At 43.2% G+C, this 22,035-nt stretch overlaps 1 protein-coding gene across 1 annotated transcript in view; it reads left to right on the forward strand.

Annotated features, from left to right (window-relative positions):
• The window catches only part of BARD1 (BRCA1 associated RING domain 1), a 135,632-nt gene that overhangs the window by 57,992 nt on the left and 55,605 nt on the right, over window positions 1-22,035 (forward strand). Inside the window, exon 5 of the mRNA XM_029068966.1 lies at window positions 15,373-16,394. Within this exon, the coding sequence (XP_028924799.1) occupies window positions 15,373-16,394 (1,022 nt within the window). The remainder of the gene's footprint in view (window positions 1-15,372; window positions 16,395-22,035) is intronic.

The following is a 22,035-nucleotide window of genomic DNA, read 5'->3' on the forward strand; positions in this document are numbered from 1 at the left end:
GTTGAGTGACTTGCCCACAGTCACACAGCTGACAAGTGGCAGAGCCGGGATTCGAACCCATGACCTCGGACTCCCAAGCCCCTCCTCCTTCTACTGAGCCATGCTGCTTCTCTTACTAAGCTAAGCGCTTACTGTGTGTCAAACACTGTAATAAGCCCTGGGGTAGATATAAAATGATCAGATTTGCGTCGTCCCTGTCCCACCTCGGGCTCTTAGTCTAAGTAGGAGAGAGAACAGGCAATTAGTCCTCATTTTACAGATGAGGAGACAGATGTGGAGAAGTTAAGTGACTTGCCCAAGGTCTCACAGCAGGCAAACAGCAAAGCTGGGTTTAGAACCCAGGTGCTGTGACACCCAGGCCTGTGTTCTTTCTACTAGGCATGCTGCATCCAGATAGAACAATCCACCCCTATTTTTCTCCTTTCCAGCTACCTCTGGAACAAAAAGGTTAAGTAAAGTAGGTTAATTTGGTCATGAACGTAATTTGTGGGTGTTAAATTTGATCCAAAATGGTACTGCTAACTGAGCCCCAGAGATGTTGGTTGTCTAGGCTTGGAAAGAGAAATTCTCATTTTGATAGAATCCTCAAAATTTTCCAGGCACGGAGAACATCTCTTTACCCCTGTGTGACAAAGCCTGTTAGAGAGGCTTTCGTTAGTCATTAGAGAAGAAGGAATGTAAATGTCTCCAAAGTCTTGATTTGGAAGTGACTTGCTTTTAGAAAATGTATTTTCAGCTGGTTAACCTCTATTTCTTGATGAGAAAACTTGATTATAGAGTAATCTGGGTTCTCACTGGAAGCACTAACATATAGGCTTTCTATCTTTTCCTCCACCTCATCCATCCTACCTGTAGAGATCTTATTCCTGGAGCGACTCACTAATGAATTCAGGGGAGTAGTTGGAGAAAATTCCGTAGTTGGCATGAGAAAGCAAGTGTGCTTTAAAAATGTTTTTGACTATTTCTCTTCCAACTGAATCTTATTACTTGCATTTGCTATGGAATGTACAATTATAGCAATTAAGGTGGATAATTAGGAAGAATTTGTCAAATCATGGACAGAGTGTACTGTATACCAGAGATAAAGAAGCTTGATTTATAGTCATACTTTTCAAAATGAGCTTCTAAATATTTCAGGAGATTTTCAGTTCAGAGTACTTTCAAGAGAAGAGATTGTCATAAATTTTCCTGGCACCCATATTTTTTAAATGTACCTTTATTCTTTAGAGCATAATCCGCCATTTGCTAATAGAGTTAAATTGACAGATTTTTTTTCCCTCCCTCTTCTGTCTTGTTTTAATTCAGACCATGCAGGTGTTGGTCAGGTTCCGTTGAGCACAGTGTTGAAGCTGGTGGACAGTAAATGAGATTAACTTTGATTATGCCTTCATAGGATCACAGTTTGCTTTTTCATTTTCTCATGTGAGGAAAATGATGGGCGCTCTCTGTAATAAATTACATAATGTTTCATGCGTTCTATGACATTTTTCATAATCGCTGAAGATGAGTGTTTGAATTGCTCTGTTTTTTTTTTAGAGCTGAATACTTCTTAACTCATGAAATAATCATTCTTCAGTGAAAGCACTAATGTTGCACAGATGGTAGCAAAGCACTTTGCTTTGATTTTTAATAAGGGACTAGTTTGTCAAAGAGGTTTCTCAACTTTTGTTGTGAAACCCGTAATAGAGAATAATTCGAAAGGCACACAATGTACATCATTATATTCCTTTGATGCAGATTAATGATAGCTAAACCACATTTTCTAATTGCCTTTCTCTCTCTGCCATTTGTGCCATATCGGAAAAGCTTGGATAAACATCTTCTTTAGGTAAAAGTCTATCCAATATTTTTTGGTCTATTTTGAAATGTTTTAAGACAAGAAACACTAAAAACTAGCTTTTATGATGTGGGAAAGACTTGAAATGAATTTGCTGATTGATCATTCATTTGAATATTCCACTAAACACTCTGAGCATTCAAGTATAAAGACCACTGATGCTGTTCATGTCCTGGTTTGTAGAATGGTTATGTAGAAATTTTTCCTTTTTACATGTGGTAGATAATCCAGAATTGACAACCCTGCTAACTATAGTGTTCTTTGTCTAGTTGCCAGAACACATAATTTACAAATTTTGAACAAATTATATCATGACTGATGAAATTATAATACTGTTGCATATCTTTTATACAACAGCTCTGGTTTTGTTTATAATTTGAGATAATTATCGAATTGAAAATTAGAAAGCAATTGTTTTTGTTCTTTTGCATTATGTTCTATATATAAATCCCTAAAAAAATTTAATTACACCTCATACAGACACTTAATATTGCCTTTCACATTTTAGGATTTGGAGAATTCACATCATCTTTCCAGTATCAGTCACAGGGTTCAAATTAAATTCAAGGTGTGCAAAATGTGTATTCACACATCCTTATTCCCTTTTATCTGTGATCTTGTCAACTTTAGATTTTATCAGGAAAGACTTGGTTTTCAAATCATTTTATCACCAGGGTTGAAAGAACTTGTTGAATTGAACTTTTCTTTTTGTTTACAATTTTGACTTCCTGGTTTCCAAAACTTTTCCCTTTCACAGTATCATAGCAATATAGCATTTAAATGCCATTCTTTCTAATGCGCCATGTAAAACTAAAAATTCTTCTAGATTCCTGGAATCTCAAGTACACACAGTTCTGTGATGACGCCTGTTTTCAGTATCTGTTTTGGCTAGGACACAATTAGGGGATTAGAGGCAGTTTATTTCCAGCAATGCGCGCTTCTTTGTACTCGGCTGTTCTGTTTCTAAGAAACTGCGTGCCAGATGGGTGGAAGTGTGGTGGCATGAGCTTTCCCTTTCCCTTTCCTCCCATACATGCTCAAGCACCTTGTCCCCTTCTACCTGACCTTGCTGCTCTCCTTCTACAAACCAGCTTGCCCACTTCACTCCTCTAATGCTACCCTTCTCCCTGTACCTCGATCTCGCCTATCTTGTCGCCGACCTCTCGACCATGTCCTGCCTCTGTCCTGGAACACCCTCCCTCTTCACATTCGAGAAGCAGCGTGGCTTATTGGAAAGATAATGGGTTTGGGAGTCAGAGGATGTGGGTTCTAATCCCGACTCCGACACTTGCCTGCTGTGTGACCTTTGGTAAGCATTTAACTTTTCTGTGGCTCAATTCCATTATCTGTAAAATGGAGATTAAGACTGTGAGCCCCATGTGCGGCAACCTGATTATCTTGTATCTACCCGAGCGCTTAGAACAGTGCTTGGCATATAGTAAGCGCTTAAGTACTATTATTATTATTATTATTATTTCCAACAATCACTCTCCCCTACCTTTAAAGCTTTACTGAAGACACATCTCCTCCAAGAGGCCTTCCCCATCTAGGATGTTATTTCATTTTCTCCCACTCCCTTCTGTGTCACCCTTACATTTAGATTTGCTTCCTTTATTCACTCCTTCCCCCCCACCCCCCCGGCCTGTCCACAGAACTCGTCTACATATGTGCAATTCATGTGTATTATATTCTCTCTGCCCTTCTAGACTGTAAGCTCATTGTGGGCAGGAATGTGCTTACCATCTCTAATAATATGTTAATTTTGTTAATGAGATGTACATCCCCTTGATTCTATTTATTGCGATAAAGTTGTCTTGTTTTTGTCCATCTGTCTCCCGCGATTAGACTGTAAGCCCACTGATGGGCAGGGATTGTCTCTATCTGTTGCCGAATTGTACATTCCAAGCACTTAGTACAGTGCTCTGCACATAGTAAGCGCTAAATAAATACTACTGAATATTATACTCTTCCAAGCTCTTAATATTCTCCCAAACTCTCTCTACACACAGTAAGTGCTCAATAAATTTGATTGATTTCCCTAATGTGAGGTATTGCAAGAATGGATCCCATGCAAGATGGGAGAACTGGGTATAGCAAATAGAAGCCAGTGGACCTTGACTTTGGAAATTGCTTCTAATTTCTTATTTCTTGATCTCATCATCTCTCACCGCTGTACTATCTCCACCCTCACCAACTCTGAAATCCAACTTTCGGACCATAACCTTCTCACCTGCCTCCTCTCTCACACTCCCTCCCCCTGCAAATCTGCATTAATCCCCCACAGAGACCTCCACTCTCTTGACCCCATCCGTCTTTCCCAAAGCATCTCACCCCACCTTGCCTCCCTATCCTCTCTTCCCACTCCTGATGATCAGGATGCTGCTCTCAACTCCACCCTCTTTACTCAACTCAACTTGCTCGCTCCCCTTTCCCTCCGCCGCTGTCGCTCCACTAACCTGCAGCCCTGGATCTGTGCCTCTGGCCGCCTCCTTCGCTCTTCTTCTGCTCGACCTGCTAAGCACTGCTGGCAAAGGTCCAAGCACCAATCCAACCTTATTCACTTCAATTTTATCCTTTCCTGCCTTAACTCTGCCCTCTCCTCTGCCAGGCAAAGCTACTCTTCTTTCCTCATTGATGCCCATGCCCATCACCCCCACCAGTTGTTCTGGACTTTTAACTCTCTCCTCAGGCCCCCTGTTTCTCCCCCTTCCCTATCCCTCACCCCCAATAATCTGGCCACCTACTTCATCATGAAAATAACACTGTCAGATCTTAGCTCCCCAAAGTCACCTCTCCCCCTTCTCCATCCCCTTCGCTCCCAACCTTCTCCCCTACTTTCCCATCCTTCCCTGCAGTATCCTCAGAGGAGATCTCCTCCCTCCTCTCAAGTACCACCCCCTTCACCTGTGCTTTGGACCCCATTCCCGCTCACCTTATAAAAAACATCGCCCCTTCCCTCCTCCCCTCCTTAACATCTGTCTTTTACCACTCACTGTCCAATGGCTTCTTCCCCTCTGCCTTTAAACATACATGCCCATGTCTCCCCCATCCTAAAAAAACCTTCTCTCGACCCCACTTCCCCTTCCAGTTATCATCCTATCTCCCTCCTACCCTTCCTTTCCAAATTCCTCAATTCCAACTCTCTCCTGGACCCCCTTCAAACTGGCTTCTGTCCCCTCCACTCCCCCGTAACTGCCCTCTCAAAGGTCACCCATGACCTCCTTCTTCCCAAATCCAATGTCTCCTACTCTATCCTAATCCTCCTCGATCTCTCATCTGCCTTTGACACTGTCAACCATCCCCTTCTCCTCCACACCTTATCTCATCTTGGCTTCACAGACTCCATCCACTCCTCTTATCTCTTTGGCCGTTCATTCTCGGTCTCCTTTGTGGGCTCCTCCTCCCCTTCCCATCCCCTAACTGTAGGGGTTCCTCATTGGTCTGTTCTTGGCCCTCTTCTGTTCTCCATCTAGACTTACTCCCTTGGTGAACTCATTTGCTTCCACAGCTTCAGTGATCATCTCTATGCAGGTGACACCCAAATTGACATCTCCTCCCCTGTTCTCTTCACCTCCCTCCAGGCTTGTGTCTCCTTCTGCATTCAGGACATCTCCACCTGGGTGTCTGCCCGCCACTTAAAACTCAACATGTCTCAAACTGAGCTCCTTATCTTTCCTCCCAAACCCTGTCCTCTCCCTGACTTCCCTGTCACTTTGGACAGCACGACCATCTTTCCCATCTCACAGGCTCACAAGTTTGGTGTCATTCTTGACTCAGCTCTCTCATTCACCACATACATCCAATCTGTCACCAACACCTGCCGGTCTAACCTTTACAATACTGCCAAGATCCTGTCTCTCTGCACTGCACTCCAGTCCATTCTTCATTCTGCTGCCTGGATCTTCTTCCTACAGAAACACTCTGGGCATGTCACTCCCCTCCTCAAAAGCCTCCAGTGGTTGCCTATCAACCTTCGCATGAAACAAAAACTCCTCACTCTTGGCTTCAAGACTCTTCATCACCTTGCCCCCTCCTACCTCACCTCCCTTCTCTCTTTCTACTGCCCACCCCGTTCACTCCGCTCCTCTGCCGCTCACCTCCTGACTGTCCCCCGTTCACGCCTATCCTGCCGTCAACCCCCGGCCCACATCCCACTGCTGTCCTAGAATGTCCTCCCTCCTCACGTTCGCCAACCTAACTCTCTTCCCCTCTTCAAAGCCCTACTGAAAGCTCACCTCCTCCAAAAGGCCTTCCCAAACTGAGCCCCCCCCTTCCCTCTGCTTTCCCTCCCCTCCCCCACACCCTCTGCTCTTCCCCCTTCCCCTCCCCTCAGCACTATGCTCATTTGTATATATTATTACCCTACTTATTTTGTTAATGAGGTGTACATCTCCTTGATCCTATCGATCTTGATGAAGTTGTCTTGTTTTTGTTTTGTTCTGTTTTGCTTTCTGTTTGTCTCCCCAGTTTAGACTGTGAGCCCGTCATTGGGCAAGGATTGTCTCTATCTGTTGCTGAATTGTACATTCCAAGCACTTAGTACAGTGCTCTGCACGTAGTAAGCGCTCAATAAATACTATTGAATGAATGAATATTTTGAACCTGGTTTGTAAACCCCTTTATCTGGGAGTCTATGTCAGATTGTGTGCTTTCATTGCAGTTGAAAACTACCAGGGTTACCACTTTTTAAAATTATTTTCACTGTCTGTGAAACTTCTTACCTAAGCAATCTGTTGATATACTTTTTCTTTGGCCTATTCATGGCCTTTGGGGTCTCCTGTTCTGGTCTTCCCAACCATTTCTTAGCCCCGCAGAACCCCGCGCCTTTCCCATCATGTGAGGAAGTTCAGACAAGCATGCTGAGTATGTTTCTTTTTCTTTTCACTGTGCCTGCCCCATTCTTGCAGATTGCAGAGGATAACAGAACTTGGTCTTAGAAGTTGACTCCCTTGAGTTTTTGTAATGGTATTTGTTAAGCGCTTACTATGTACCAGGCAGTGTACAAAGCACTGTGATAGATGCAAGCTAATTAGGTTGGTTGCAGTCCCTGTCCCACGTGGTGTCCTCAGTCATAATCCCCATTTTTTTTTACAGATGAGATAACTGAGGCACAGAGCAGTAGACAAGTGGCAGAGCAGGGATTAGAACCTAGGTCCTTCTGACACATACCCATGCTGTACAGAGAAGCAGCGTGGCTCAGTGGAAAGAGCCCGGGCTTTGGAGCCAGAGGTCATGGGTTTGAATCCCGGCTCTGCCACTTGTCAGCTGTGTGACTGTGGGCAAGTCACTTCATTTCTCTGTGCTGCAGTTACCTCATCTGTAAAATGGGGATAAAGACTGTGAGCCCCACGTGGGACAACCTGATTCCCTTGTGTCTACCCCAGCGCTTAGAACAGTGCTCTGCACCTAGTAAGCGCTTAACAAATACCCACATTATTACTGAGTGGGTCACGCTGATGCTTTGTGTCAGAATCTCCCCAAGACTCTCCTTGTACCCTGGACCTCTGGCACTCTTCCACTTTTCCCAGACTCCCCCCAGACCTAGGTCTCTGGGACCCCATTATGCAGAACCCCCTGCAGCACAGCTTATCCTGGACCACTTTACCCAGATGTCCCCGGGACCCTTGTGTCCTGAATTATCCACACATTCAGTTGCTACATTCTAGTCGTGGACTTTTCTACTATGGTAGAAAAACATATTATGCTTACCTCAAGGAAAATCATATCTGCTCAGAAAGGAGCCTTTGAAGAGACTATGCTCCATTCTCTGCTGAAGCCCAGAGAACATGGGCTCCTGTTTTCTTCTACTCTCTGTAATTGCTGCGGTCCTCCTCCCCAGAGGAACTAAAACCTTACCCAAAGTCTGGTTTTAGGGGATTGAATAAAAGCACTTCCTATATACCAAGCACTGTACTAAGCACTGGGGGAGACACAAAAGTAATCGGGTCAGACAGTTCCTGTTCCACATGGGGATCACAGCCTGAATAGCAGGGAAAACAGATATTGAATCCCTTTGTTACAGAAGAGGAAACTGAAGCCCAGAGAAGATAAGTGACCCAAGCTCACTCAGCTTCCTACTGTTTTTGGAAGGGAGAGATGTGGGCAGAATGTTGGGTATACCACTTTATAATGAGATGGAAGAAAGGAGAGAGAGCGAGAGCGAGCAGAGTGAAAAGAAGGGGGAGGTGAGGTTCATAGAAATGGACAGAATTTTAGGAATGGCAGTAAACAGAGAGAGAAATGTAGCAGATCACTAGGAGAATTTATTCATTCATTCATTCAATAGTATTTATTGAGCGCTTACTATGTGCAGAGCATTGTACTAAGCGCTTGGAATGTACAATTCAACAACAGATAGAGACAATCCCTGCCCATTGACGGGCTTACAGTCTAATCAGGGGAGACAGACAAAAACAATAGCAATAAAGAGAATGAAATGAGGAAATGAGATGAGGTCCTAAGGAGGACTCAGAGGAAATAGAAGCTACAGGTGTGAAAGAGGATGTATAAGTAGAAAGGTAATTGGGGAAAGGAAGAGATACCTAGGAAAAGAAGAGGAGTGGGAAATTAGGGGAATACATCACTCTTCTCAAATATCTTACCTATTTTCTGAATACACACCAACTCAAACTTTTTACTCCACTCAACTAAACCTCTCTCACTCTTGACTGTCCCACCACCTAACCATTGATCAAGCCTCTTGTTCTGCCTCAAAAGTCCCCCCTTTCAGCTTTGCCAAACCAAGTGCTTAGTGTGTTTTAAAGTTCTCCGAAAAACATCCCCAAGAGACATTCCCTGATTCGTTTCTCCACCTTCCTAGACACAACAGCCCACCAGCCACCTCATGATTTATTTAGTTACCTGTTTATTTGTTATTGTACTTATGCATTTCAATTATTTTGAGCTATCATCCTATTTTTGTGTAGTATAGTCATCCTATACATCTACTTTATCCATTAGATTTTAGACTTGTAGAGGGTAGGGAGTATTATGTATAGTCTTGGGATACCTAAAATAGTGCTCAGTAAATACTGTTGTTTCAAGGGAAGGTGAAATGACAAGGCAAAATTACATGATCAGAAGATTCTTCACTCCTCCTCCCTCCAATCCCCACAGCACATATGTATATATTGGTACATAGCTGTAATTTATTTATGTATAGTGTCTGTCTTCCCCTTTAGATTGTGAGCTAGTTGTGGGCAGGGAATTTGTCCGTTGTTATATTGTACTCTCCCAAGTGCTTAGTACAGTGCTTTGCACACACTAAGTGCTCAATAAATACTATGGATGAATGAAAGGGAAAATGACAGAAGGATACGAGGAAAAGGGTAATCAAGTTATATTACTAGTATAGATTTCATTTGATGATAGAATCCATCTACACCCACTCCCTTGGAGAACTCATTCACTCCCGAGGCTTCAACTACCACTTCTTCGTGGTTGATCCCCAAATTTACATATCCAGCCCTGATCTCTCTCCCTCTCGGCAGTCTTACATTTCTTTATGCCTTCAAGAAATCTCTACTTGGATGTCCTCACGTCACCTCAAACTTAATATGCACAAAACAGAAATTTTTATCTTCCCACCTAAATCCTGTCCTCCCCTTGATTTTCCAATCATTGTAGATGGCACCACCATCCTTCCTGTCTCACAAGCCCATAACCTTGGCTTTAACCTTGAGTCCTCTCTCTCACATTCAATTCATAACTAAACCTTCTCAGTTCCACTTCACAACATCACTAAAATCCTCCCTGTCCTCTCCACCCAAACGGCTACCATGTGAATCTAATCACTTAACCTATCCTGCTTTGATTATGGCAGGGAGTTCAGCCTCCTGTCTCTCTCTACCCCAGTCCATACTTCACTCTGCTGCCCAGATAATTTTTCTACAAAAACGTTCAGGCTATGTTTCCCCACTCGTCAGGAACCTCCAGTGGTTGCCCATCCACCTCCGCATTAAGCAAAAACTCCGTACCATTGGCTTGAGAGCACTCCATCACTTTGTCCCCTCCCACCTCACCTGACTACTCTCCTACTACAACCCAGCCTGCACACTTCTCTCCTCTAATGCTAACCTTCTCTCTGTACCTCTGTCTCATCTACCTCACCACCGATCTCTTGCCCATGTCCTGCCTCTGGCCTGGAATGCCCTCCCTCCTCAAATCTGACAATTACTTTCCCCTCCTTCAAAACCTTATTGAAGGCACACTTCCTCCAAGAGGACTTCTCTAAATCCCCTTTCCTCTTCTCCCAATCCCCTCTGTGTCGCCCTGACTTGCTCCCTTTATTCGTCCCCGCTCCCAGAGCCACAGCACTTACGTACATCTCTGTAATGTATTTATTTATAATAATGTCTCTCTCCCCCTCTAGACTGTAAGCTCATTGTGGTCAGGAAATGTGATTTTCATTGCTATATTGTACTCTCCCAAGTGATTAGTACTGTGCGCTGCACACCTTACGTGCTCAATAAATATGAATATATGAGTTCAAATGGGATTAATATGAAGATCTAAATTGGAAAGAATGATGCAGCCCAGCTCCAATTATGTCCGTTGTTTGTGGGGATTACCTTTCTGATCTCTCGTAAAGTAGTATCACTTGAGGAAATAAGTTTGGGATTAAGACAGAGCAGGGGCCTGTGTCATTTTTATTATACTCCACACTATATATGGAAAATAGTATTGCCTCAAAGCAAATGGACAAGCCCTAAAATAATTTATCCTTCATTTTAGTACTGACCACTCAGACTTCTGATACCCTCTGTAACATTGGTAAATATCATGAGCTAGTGAAATTTGCTACCCATATCCTTTTTTTTAAATCCCCCTGGAAGACTCAATAAATATGATTGAATGAAGACTGCACTTAATTATTACTTTATTATTCCATTACAATGGCAGTAAAACTACAGGAAATTTTTTTTGTGTGGTATTTAAGTGCATTCTATGTGCCAGGCACTGTACTAAGAGCTAGGCTAGATACAAACAATTGGGTTAGACACAATCCATGTACCGCATAAGATTCACAGTCTTAATCTCCATTTTTAAAAAGGTAATTGAGGCACCGAGAAGTTAAGCGGCATGCCCAAGATCACATAGCAGACAATAGGCAGAGCTGGGATTAGAATCTCACTGCTTTGTAAACTCACCACCATTTGTGTAAATTAGTGTAATGTTGGTCTGTGTGAGATTGTGTCAGTGGTCATTGGCGGATTGTGTGGAAAATATCCTATGATGAAAATCGAAAGTTTAGCCTCAAGAGAAGTGTATTAACAGCTTTTATTAGCCCCCAATTTTTATTACATAAATTACATAAATCTTTTAAAGTGATCAGTGTATGTTAAAAAAAAAGTTTAAGTGAAACCGAATGGTAAAGTCTGATTAAACAACAATGTAGTTTATAATAATAATAATTAATAATTATGGTATCTGTTAAACATTTACTATTTGACAGGCACTCTATTAAGCACTGGGGTGGGTACAAGCAAATTGGGTCCCTGCCCCATGTGCGCCTTACAGTTTTGCTCCCCATTTTACAGATGAGGTAACTGAGCACAGGGAAGAAGAGTGATGACTTGTCCAAGGCCACACAGCAGATAGGTGCTGGAGCCAGAATTAGAACCCATGACCTTCTGACTCCCAGGCCTGTGCTCTAGACACTAGGACATGATGCTTCTTGTTCAGAAAGCAGAAAGTACATCATGTTGGCACAGTGTAACATGCATAATATGTGCTCAGTTATTGTTATTTCCTACTTCTAAATGATGGGTGCTGGGTGCTCCCTCTAGTCTATAAACTCCTGGTGGGGAGGGAATGTGTCTGCCAACTGTGGAGTGTGGGGCTCTCTCAGGTGCTTAGTACAGTGTTCTGCACACAGTAACTGCTCAATAAATGCCACTGATTGATTGATTTGAATAAAGCTGTACAGTAGCTGCGCCTTGTAACATGGAACAGTTTACAAGGTGGTAAGTTTCTTGAGGGAAGGGATTGGGTAGCCTCAGTGGGTCACCCAAAGGGATGGCTTGTTCCCAACTGCTTTCAAACATGCTTATGTCTCCCCTATTTTAAAACCCTCCCTTGACCCTACAGTTCCCTGTTATCACCACATTTCTCTCCCCAAATTCCTTGCATGAGTTGTGTATACATCTGCTGCCTCCACTCCTTCTCCTTCAATTCTTTCCTTGAGCCCCTCCAATCTGGCTTCCACCCCCTTCACTCCACTGAAACTGCCCTCTCAAACGTCACTGATGATCTTCTAGCCAAATCCAACGGCCTCTATGTACTCCAACCTAATCCTCCTCGACCTCTCTTAATAATAACTAACCATAATAATAATAATGATGATAGTATTTGTTAAGCACTGACTGTCTGCCAAGCACTGTTCTAAGCTCTGGAGTAGATACCAGGTAATCAGGTTGGACATAGCCTCCATCACACATGTGGCTCACAGTCTTAATCCCCATTTTACAGATGAGGTAACTGAGGCACAGATAAGTGAAGTGACTTGCCCAAGGTCACACAGCAGACAAGTGGCAGAGCTGAGATTGGAACCCAGGTCCTCTGACTCCCTAGCCTGTGCTCTTGCCACGGCCATGTTGCTTCCCTGCTGTCTTTGACACTGTTGACCAAATCCTTCTGGAAACATTATCCAACCTTGGTCTCACTGTCCGCTCCTGATTCTTCTCCTGTTTTTCTGGCCACTCATTCTCAGTTACTTTCATGGTGTCCATCTCTGTCACCCACCCACTAACTGTGGGAGTCCTTCAAGGCTCAGCCCTGGGCCCCCTTCCATTCTCCATCTACACCCACTCCCTTGGAAAACTCATTTGCTCCCATGGCTTCAACTACCATTTCCTAGCAGATGATTCCCAATTCTACATCTCCAGCCCTGATCTCTATTCTTCTCCACAGTCTCATATTTCCTTCTGCCTTCATTACATCTCTACTTGAATGTCCTGCTGACACCTCAAACCTAACATGTCCAAAACAGAACTCAAACCCTGTCCTCCCCCTGACTTGCCCATCACTGTAGACGACACCACCATTCTTTGTGTCTCACAAATCCGTAACCTTGGTATTACCTTCGACTCATCTCTCTCATTCAACAATACATATTCAGTCTGTCACCAAATTCTGTCGGTTCAACCTTCACAACATTACTGGTATCCTCCCTTTCCTCTCCATCCAAACTGCTACCACATAAATCTAAGCACTTATCCTTTCCTACTATAATTACTGCATCAGCCTCCATACTGACCTCCCTACCTCCTGTCTCTCCCCACATGCTTCATACTACATACTTCACTCTGTTGCTTGAATCACTTTTCTACAAAACCATTCAGTCCATGATTCTCTATTCCTCCAGAATGTCCAGTGGTTGTCCATCCACTTCTGCATCAAACAGAAACTCTTTCCCATCAGCTTTAAAGCGCTCAAGCAACTTTCCCCTTCCTACCTCATCTCCCTGATTTCCTGCTACAATCAAGCCTGCACACTCTGCTTCACTAATACCAACCTACTCACTGTATCTGTCTATCTTGTCTAGCTGCCGACCCCCTTGCCCACATCCTGCCTCTGGACTGAAATGTTCCTCCCCTACCCCCCTTTATATCCCACAGACGATCACTCTCCCCACCTTCACAGCCTTATTAAAAGCACATCTCCTTCAAGAGGCCTTCCAATTATTCAATCATATTTAGTGAGCACTTACTGTGTGCAGAGTGCTCTACTAAGTACTTGCTTAGAGTATAATATAGCAGAATTGGTAGACACATTCCCTGCCCACAGTGAGAAGCAGCATAGCCTAGTGGATAGAGCATGAGCCTGGGGGTCAGAAGGACCTGGGTTCTAAACCTGGCTCTGCCACTTGTCCGCAGTGTGACCTGGGACAAGTCATTTCACTTCTGTGCCTCAGTTACCTCATCTTTAAAATGGGGATTAAGATTGTGAGCCCCATGTGGGACAGGGACTATGTCCAACCTGATTATCTTGTATCTACCCCAGGGCTTAGAAGAGTGCCTGGCACATAGTAAGCACTTAAGAAATACCATTTAAAAAAAGAAATGAGCTTACATGCTAGGGGATGAGTTTACAGTTTAACCCCAGCTAAACCCTCATTTTCTCTTCTCCCACTCCCTCCTGCGTCACACTTGCCCTTGTATTTGAACCCTTCATTCACCCCCCCGTCGACCCCATATCCACATTCATTTATATTATTGTCTGTCTCCCCCTCTAGACTGTAAGCTCGTTTAGGGCAGGGAACGTGTCTACCAATTCTATTATAGTGTATTCTTCCAAGTGCTTGGTACAGTGATGTGCAAACAGTAAGTCCTCAGTAAATACCATTGATTGATAGATATTTATTCCAAGCCCTAGGTGGTGTTGCAATTATTTATCTTGTGCGAAAGGAAGGAGACAAGGACAGTACCTGTTCGTTAATAGTCTGTTAAAAGAAGTGGGAAAAACACAGCACTAAAGTTACTAATAATCAACACAGCCATGGACTGGATGACAACGTATTTAAATCTTCCTGAAGTTGATGTATTTCCCTTGAAGTTGTAAAATTCTTCCAGTGTGACTGCTTAATTTGTTGTGCTAATGGAGAGCAAAAGTTCCAGAACTGTATGTGTGATTTGTCTTGTTAAGCTCAATTGTCATTTACCTTCATTTATGTGTATTTATAATCTGTTTCCTAGGCATGATATTTTCTTCTTATCTCCAGAAACAGAACTGTGTTAATAATTGCAACTATGGTTTCTGGTTGGTGAGCTGTGACACAGGAATGATTTTGGAATCCCTGTAGGTTCCCCAGAGGGTTTTCTGGGTGCCACCTACTTTGATTTCATTGCACAAATTTAAGAGCAGGCCTACCTGCACAGTGTAACGAAATCTGTCAATCAAATAATGGTATTTATTAAATGCTTGTGTGCAGAGCACTGTATTGAACGCTTGGGAGAGTACAGTGCAAAAGAGGCAATAGATGCATTCTCTATCTACAAAGAGCTAAGATGGCAGCTCTCTCAACTGAGAAGCGCCTCCCTGCACATAACCAGCAACATAGGAACATCCTCTTCCCCTCTATCATATGTAATAATAATTGTGGTATTTGTTAAATGCTTACTATGCGCCAGGCACCATATAAGCACTGGGGTAGATGCAAGATAATCAGGTTGGACACAGTCTCTGACCCACATGGGGCTCACTGTCTTAACCCCCATTTTTCAGATAAGGAGATTGAGGCCCAGAGAAGTTAAGTGACTTATCATCACACCTATGGGTATCTGATCGTGATTTGTATTGATCCTTTCACCTGCTTGACTGGCTGCCTTTGCACCCAAAATAGAAAGTTGGGGGTTACTATTATATAGATTTTTGTTTAGAGCTTCAGTTTAGCTAAAGACGGAACTGAAGGATAAAATGAAGTGGCATGGCATTCTAGAAGTAATATAATGCCATCTGTAGATTTGTCCCTGACAAATATTAATAATTGTCTTTCCTTTCAAATTTCTCCTCTTTCTCTCCAATTACCAATTTAGAAGAAAACACATCTGGCCCCAGAAGCCCAGAGCAGGAAGAAGGCACCAAGAAGAAATCAATAAAAATGTGGTTTAGTCCTCGGAGCAAGAAAGTTAGATATGTTCTGAACAAAACTTCAGTGCCCAAGCAGCCTCAGCCATCCCTTAGTGTCGGGAGAGTTGACAAAGACACGGCAGACTCTTATGAATTTATCTGTTCGCCACCTCTGAAAACTTCTTCTAAGAAAGTGACAAAGAGAACTCCCAGATCCAAAAAGAAGCAAGAAAAGAAAAGCTTAGCAGAAGTCAATGAAGCATGGACCTTGGAGATGAACAATTCCAAAGAAGGCAATGAGACTATGCAAGAGACTCAGGAAGAATTTAAGGAGAAGACCGTATCATTTTGCAGTCCGCCGTTTGTCATTTGTAGCCCAGAATTAAGTCATAATGTAGAAGCACTGGGAGCTGTAACAGAGGCTGACACTATTGAAAGTGGAAGTGAGGTTGCTTTACCCTTATTGGATGTTGAAATGGATCCCTCAGAGCAATATAGGAGAAAGGAGATCATGTCTCCAGTTGAGAAGCTTGATAATAGTTGCATGTCTGAGGACTCCCTGCCTCAAAGAAATGAAATTACTCCAGGTAAACGAGAGAGGCAGCTGCACAGTTCTGTCACCACTCCCATACCTAAACGACTGAAAAAAAACAAACAAAACCCTGATAGAGATTCTTTCAGCCAAGATGTGTGTGCAGAGAATCTACCATCTCGTGTACCTAAAACTAAAGTGCATTCCTCCTCTCCTCCTCCTCCTCAACTTGCCACTGGTGACCTGTCACCCAAGTCCAGAATCGACAGTGTATTAAGTGAATTCAGCGGCTCTCCGCTTTCAAGAACTCCGTGTTCTCCTTCACCATCATCATTTACTTCTTGTCATCCCAGCATAGGATCCAGCCCTTATGGGATAAAGATGTCTCCCAATAGCATCACAAATGTCAAGAGAAATCATAAAGGAGAAACTTTGCTGCATATTGCTTCGATAAAGGTAGGTTTGTTTTTATGAAAACCGTCCAAAACTGAGCTCCTTATCTTCCCTCCCAAGCCTTGTCCTCTTCCTGACTTCCTTGTCACTGTGGATGGTACGACCATCCTTCCCGTCTCTCAAGCCCGCAACCTTGGTGTCATCCTTGACTCAGCTCTCTCATTCACCCCACACATCCAGTCCATCACCAATGCCTGCCGGTCTCACCTGTACAGTATCGCCAAGATCCACCCTTCCTCTCCATCCAAACCATTATCCTAAGGGTACAGGCTCTCATAATATCCCAGCTGGATTATTGTGTCAGCCTTCTCTGATCTTCCTTCCTCCTGTCTCTCCCCACTCCAGTCTATTCTTCATTCTGCCTCCTGGATCATCTTCCTGCAGAAACGCTCCGGGCATGTCAACTCCCCTCCTTAAAATCCTCCAGTGGTTGCCTATCAACTTCCTCATGAAACAAAAACTTCTCACTTTAGGCTTCAAGGCTCTCCATCACCTTGTCCTCTCCTACCTCTCCTTCTACTGCCCACCCTGCATGCTCCGCTCCTGTGCCGCCCACCTTCTCACCATCCACCGTTCATGCCTAACCCGTAGTCAACCCCTGGCCCACGTCTTCCCGCTGTCCTGGAATGTCCTCCCTCCTCACCTCAGCCAAACTCTCTTCCCCTCTTCAAAGCCCTGCTGAGAGCTCACCTCCTCCAAGAGGCCTTCCCAGACTGAGCTTCCCCTTTTCCCTCTGCTGCCTCTCTGCCCCCCCTTCACCTCCCCTCAGCTAAGTCCCCTTCCCCCCCTTTCCCTCTGCTCCTCCCCCTCTCCCTTCCCCTCCTCTCAGCACTGTGCTCATTTGTATATATTTTTATTACCCTATTTATTTTGTTAATGAGGTGTACATCCCCTTGATTCTATTTATCGCGATTAAGTTGTCTTGTTTTTGTCTGTCTGTCAATAGGCGGGGATTGTCTCTATCTGTTGCTGAATTTTACATTCCAAGCGCTTACTACAGTGCTCTGCACATAGTAAGAGCTCAATAAATACTATTGAATGAATGAATGAAAGTATGGGAACAGAACCTTTGTAAAAAGTATTTCTTGAATTTTTTTGAAGGGATCCCCTTGGTTGATAGCAATAATCCCAGCTCTGCTACTTGTCTGCTGTGTGACCTTAGACAAGTCATGTAATGAGCCCGTCGCCAGGGAATTGTCTCCCGTTTAATATCAGGCACTCAACTTATGAGCCCTTCACTGTTGATTCGTCTCCCCTTTAATATCAGGTGCTCAATCTATAAACCCTTCGCTGGGGAATTGTCTCCCCTTTAATATCAGGTGCTTGGTAACAAGTTCAAAGTGAAAACCAAGCCACCACTGTATACAGCGGAAAGCTTTAGTCCATACTTACCTTACTAAAAAAGAAAAGTAGATGCTTACTCACACATACAGACATACAAATTATGACAGATATAGCTACCAATCCGACACTATGTACATAGTAAGCACTTAACAAATGCCATTGTTATTTAAAAGGCTGCTTTTATTGACTTTTGTTCTTTCCAAATTTTATATGTGTATAAAATTATTATATATATCTAGAGCTAGATAGATATATTTAATAATTTTATACATATATAAAATATATGTATAATATATACATATAGCACATTTATTTATGCATATATGTATATATATATGGGTTCCAAGTTCAAAAGTTAATTATTCAATCTTTTGAAAGGAGGTAGACCATTAAATGTGGAAGAAAGATCTTGGAAAGTTCCTGGCATTCAGTGTGCACACAAATTCCATATTTTAGAACTTTTTATCTACCTGGCAGTTAGCACATAGCTTAATAAATGCCTTAGTTATTATTAATTGATCATTTGTGGAGTCTTAGCCAATCTGGATGAACAAGCTAACATCATACAAAAATCACACAAAAAAATTTGTGATCTAAATAAAGTACACCCATAGTTTGTAATCAATATAGGGAGGGTATTCTAACTTAGAAGACTTTTGCACTGAATAATGCCAGGAGAGAAGATAGATGGGGAATTGTGCCAGTACAGAAGATAGTGAGTGGAGAACACCAGTCTGGATAAAGAGCTGTGTAAGGCACAGAAACTTGGCAAAAAAAAAAAAAGAAAGAAAGAGGAGCATATACTTTTACTGCTCACTAAACTCTCATTTTAACAGACATAATAATGGCAAACCAGATACTTTTCAGAACACATTTTGCCCAGAAAAATCTACCTCCCCAGTCCCCTTAAACTTTGTTTAGTCTGGCTTCATAAAAAAGAGAATTCATAATATACTAAATGGCATTTTAATCTGACCACTTGATGAGGTCATAGGAGTGTGTCTGTTTACCAGTCATACCCATTGTACATATCCTTCGTGGGTATTACATGGAGAAACTTATCTTTTTCCTAATCCCTAGTGAGTGTTTTATTTTAGGAAACTGTCCTTCCTTATGGAACTACTTTTTTTCTTCAACCCCTACACCATTTATTTTGTCTTAAACTATACTGGTAAATTTTTACTCTTCAGAAAGGAAAATAATCTTTTCAGTGCTATTGTACAGGAAATGGAAGAAATTAAAATGTGTAGGAAAAAACAGACATTGAATGAAACAGAACAAACCACTTTGCTAATGTTTTATACCCTGAGAGGTTCAGGATTTCTTCATCTGTGTGACAGATTGTTAGAGTAATTAAAGTTGCCTTGTCAGTATCATAAGAAATTCAGAGTTTCTCGAATGACAAAATTCACATCACTGTCATCATCTGATATGATAGTCTCTGATGTGTTCCTGTTAGGTCATCTTTTATTATGACAACTTAAACCATTGATTAATAATACTAGACATTCATGGTTAGTGTGCTACTGCACATCATTCAAACTATTTGGAAAAATTTGATTTCAGTGAATGAGACCACCACTTTCCCTTCAAAGCTGTGTTTAGATCACATCTCCTCCCAGAAGCCTTCCCTGACTAAGCTCTCATTTCCTCTATTTGACCTCCCTCCTGCTTTGCCTATGCATTTGCTTCTCTAGTTAGGTATTTGACAGTCACCTCACCTACAGCACTTACGTACATATCCTCATATTCTCCCATTTCCCCCTCTGTAATTTATTTTAATGTCTGCTTCTCCCTCTAGACTGTAAGGTCCTTTATTATCGTCAAACTGTATGCAGAGCAATGTACTAAGCACTCCAGAGAGTACAGTACAACAGAGTTGGTAGACACGTTCCCTGTCCACAAGCTTAATGTCTAGAAGGAGAGACAGGTTTTGTTAAAATAAAGAATAATTTGTAATTTATAGATATGTACATAAATGCTGTGGAGCAGATATATTGCCCAAAGGTCACAGATCCAAGTGCACAGATGACACAGAAGGGAGAGGGAGCTGGGAAAAAGAGGACTTAATAGGGGAAAGAGCCCCTTGGAAGAAATGTGACCTTAATAATGCTTTGAAGATGGAGAAAGTGGTGATCTGGCATACATGAATGGAGAGGGAGTCCCAGGCTTGAAGGAGAAGATGGGCAAGGAGTTGGCATCAATGTAGGCGAAGTCAGGGCACAGTGAGTAAGCTGGTGCTACAGGAGCGGAGTGTGCGGGCTGGGCTATAGTAGGATTCATTCATTCATTCAATAGTATTTATTGAGTGTTTACTATGTGCAGAGCACTGTACTAAGCACTTGGGATGAACAAGTCGGCAACAGATAGAGACGGTCCCTGCCGTTTGACGGGCTTACGGTCTAATCGGGGGAGACGGACAGACAAGAACAATGGCAATAAATAGAGTCAAGGGGAAGAACATCTCGTAAAAACAATGGCAACTAAATAGAATCAAGGCGATGTACATTTCATTAACAAAATAAATAGGGTAATGAAAATATATACTGTTGAGCGGACGAGTACAGTGCTGTGGGGATGGGAAGGGAGAGGTGGAGGAGCAGAGGGAAAAGGGGAAAAAGAGGGTTTAGCTGCGGAGAGGTAAAGGGGGGATGGCAGAGGGAGTAGAGGGAGAAGAGGAGCTCAGTCTGGGAACGCCTCTTGGAGGAGGTGAGTTTTAAGTAGGGTTTTGAAGAGGGAAAGAGAATCAGTTTGGCGGAGGTGAGGAGGGAGGGCGTTCCAGGACCGCGGGAGGACGTGACCCGGGGGTCGACGGCGGGATAGGCGAGACCGAGGGACAGTGAGGAGGTAGGCGGCGGAGGAGTGGAGCGTGCGGGGTGGGTGGTAGAAAGAGAGAAGGGAGGAGAGGTAGGAAGGGGCAAGGTGATGTAGAGCCTTGAAGCCTAGAGTGAGGAGTTTTTGTTTGGAGCGGAGGTCGATAGGCAACCACTGGAGTTGTTTAAGAAGGGGTGTGACATGCCCAGATTGTTTCTGCAGGAAGATGAGCCGGGCAGCGGAGTGAAGAATAGACTGGAGCGGGGCGAGAGAGGAGGAAGGGAGGTCAGAGAGAAGGCTGACACAGTAGTCTAGCCGGGATATAACGAGAGCCCGTAATAGTAAGGTAGCCGTTTGGGTGGAGAGGAAAGGGCGGATCTTGGCGATATTGTAGAGGTGAAACCGGCAGGTCTTGGTAACGGATAGGATGTGTGGGGTCCTAGGATAGGAGATCAGTGAGGTAAGGTAGGAGGGGGCAAGCTGAGTGAATGTTTTAAAGACAATGGTAAGGAGTTTCTGTTCTGTTTGTGGAGGTCGGTGGATGGGCAACCACTGGAGATTCTTGGGGAGAGGACCCCTGCTTTGTGCTTTATTTACTTTGTGACCTTGAGTAAGTCACTTCACTTCTTGGTTCCTCAGTTACCTCATATGTAAAATGGGGGAAAAGACTGAGTCCCATGTGGGCCAGGGGCTGTGACCAACCTAATTAGCTTATCTACCCCAGTGCTTAGTACAGTGCCTGACCCATAATAAGTACTTAACAAATATCATAAAAGTTTAAAAAAAGCAGAGATTTGAGTTGGGCCTGAGCTAGTTCAGTTTTATTCTTTGCAGCCACGTGGAAAGATCATGATCATCATTAGTGGTATTTATTAAGCACTTATTGTGTGCAGAGCCCTGTACTAGGCTCCTGGGAGAGTATATACCATACATCAGAATTGGTAGAAACATTCTCACAAGGATGCAAAACGAGTCCTGGATACAGGTATGTGAGCCTGTCATTGGGCAGGGATTGTCTCTATCTGTTGCCGAATTTTACATTCCAAGCGCTTAGTACAGTGCTCTGCACATAGTAAGCGCTCAATAAGTGCTACTGAATGAAGGTATTAGAGTGGTATCCTGTGCCTATGGGAGATTCTTCTATCTCAGCCGTTCTAAAGGCAGTCAGTAATTGCCATGTAGATGACTTCTTCCTCTCACCCTGCTCAAAGTGTGGCATCAAGGGAAAAACGTTTTTGCCTAGTATTGATTTTGCTCTGTTCATTCTTTTTTTTATGGTACTTGTTAAGTGCTTACTATCTGCCAGGCACTGTAATAAGGTGTGAGGTAGATACAAGCTAATCAGAATAGACAAAGTCCATGTCATTCATTCATTCATTCAATAGTATTTATTGAGCGCTTACTATGTGCAGAGCACTGTATTAAGCGCTTGGAATGAACAAGTCAGCAACAGATAGAGACAGTCCCTGCCGTTTGACGGGCTTAC

The sequence above is a fragment of the Ornithorhynchus anatinus genome, chromosome 7 (genome assembly GCF_004115215.2).
Source record: "Ornithorhynchus anatinus isolate Pmale09 chromosome 7, mOrnAna1.pri.v4, whole genome shotgun sequence".
Taxonomy (NCBI): domain Eukaryota; kingdom Metazoa; phylum Chordata; class Mammalia; order Monotremata; family Ornithorhynchidae; genus Ornithorhynchus; species Ornithorhynchus anatinus.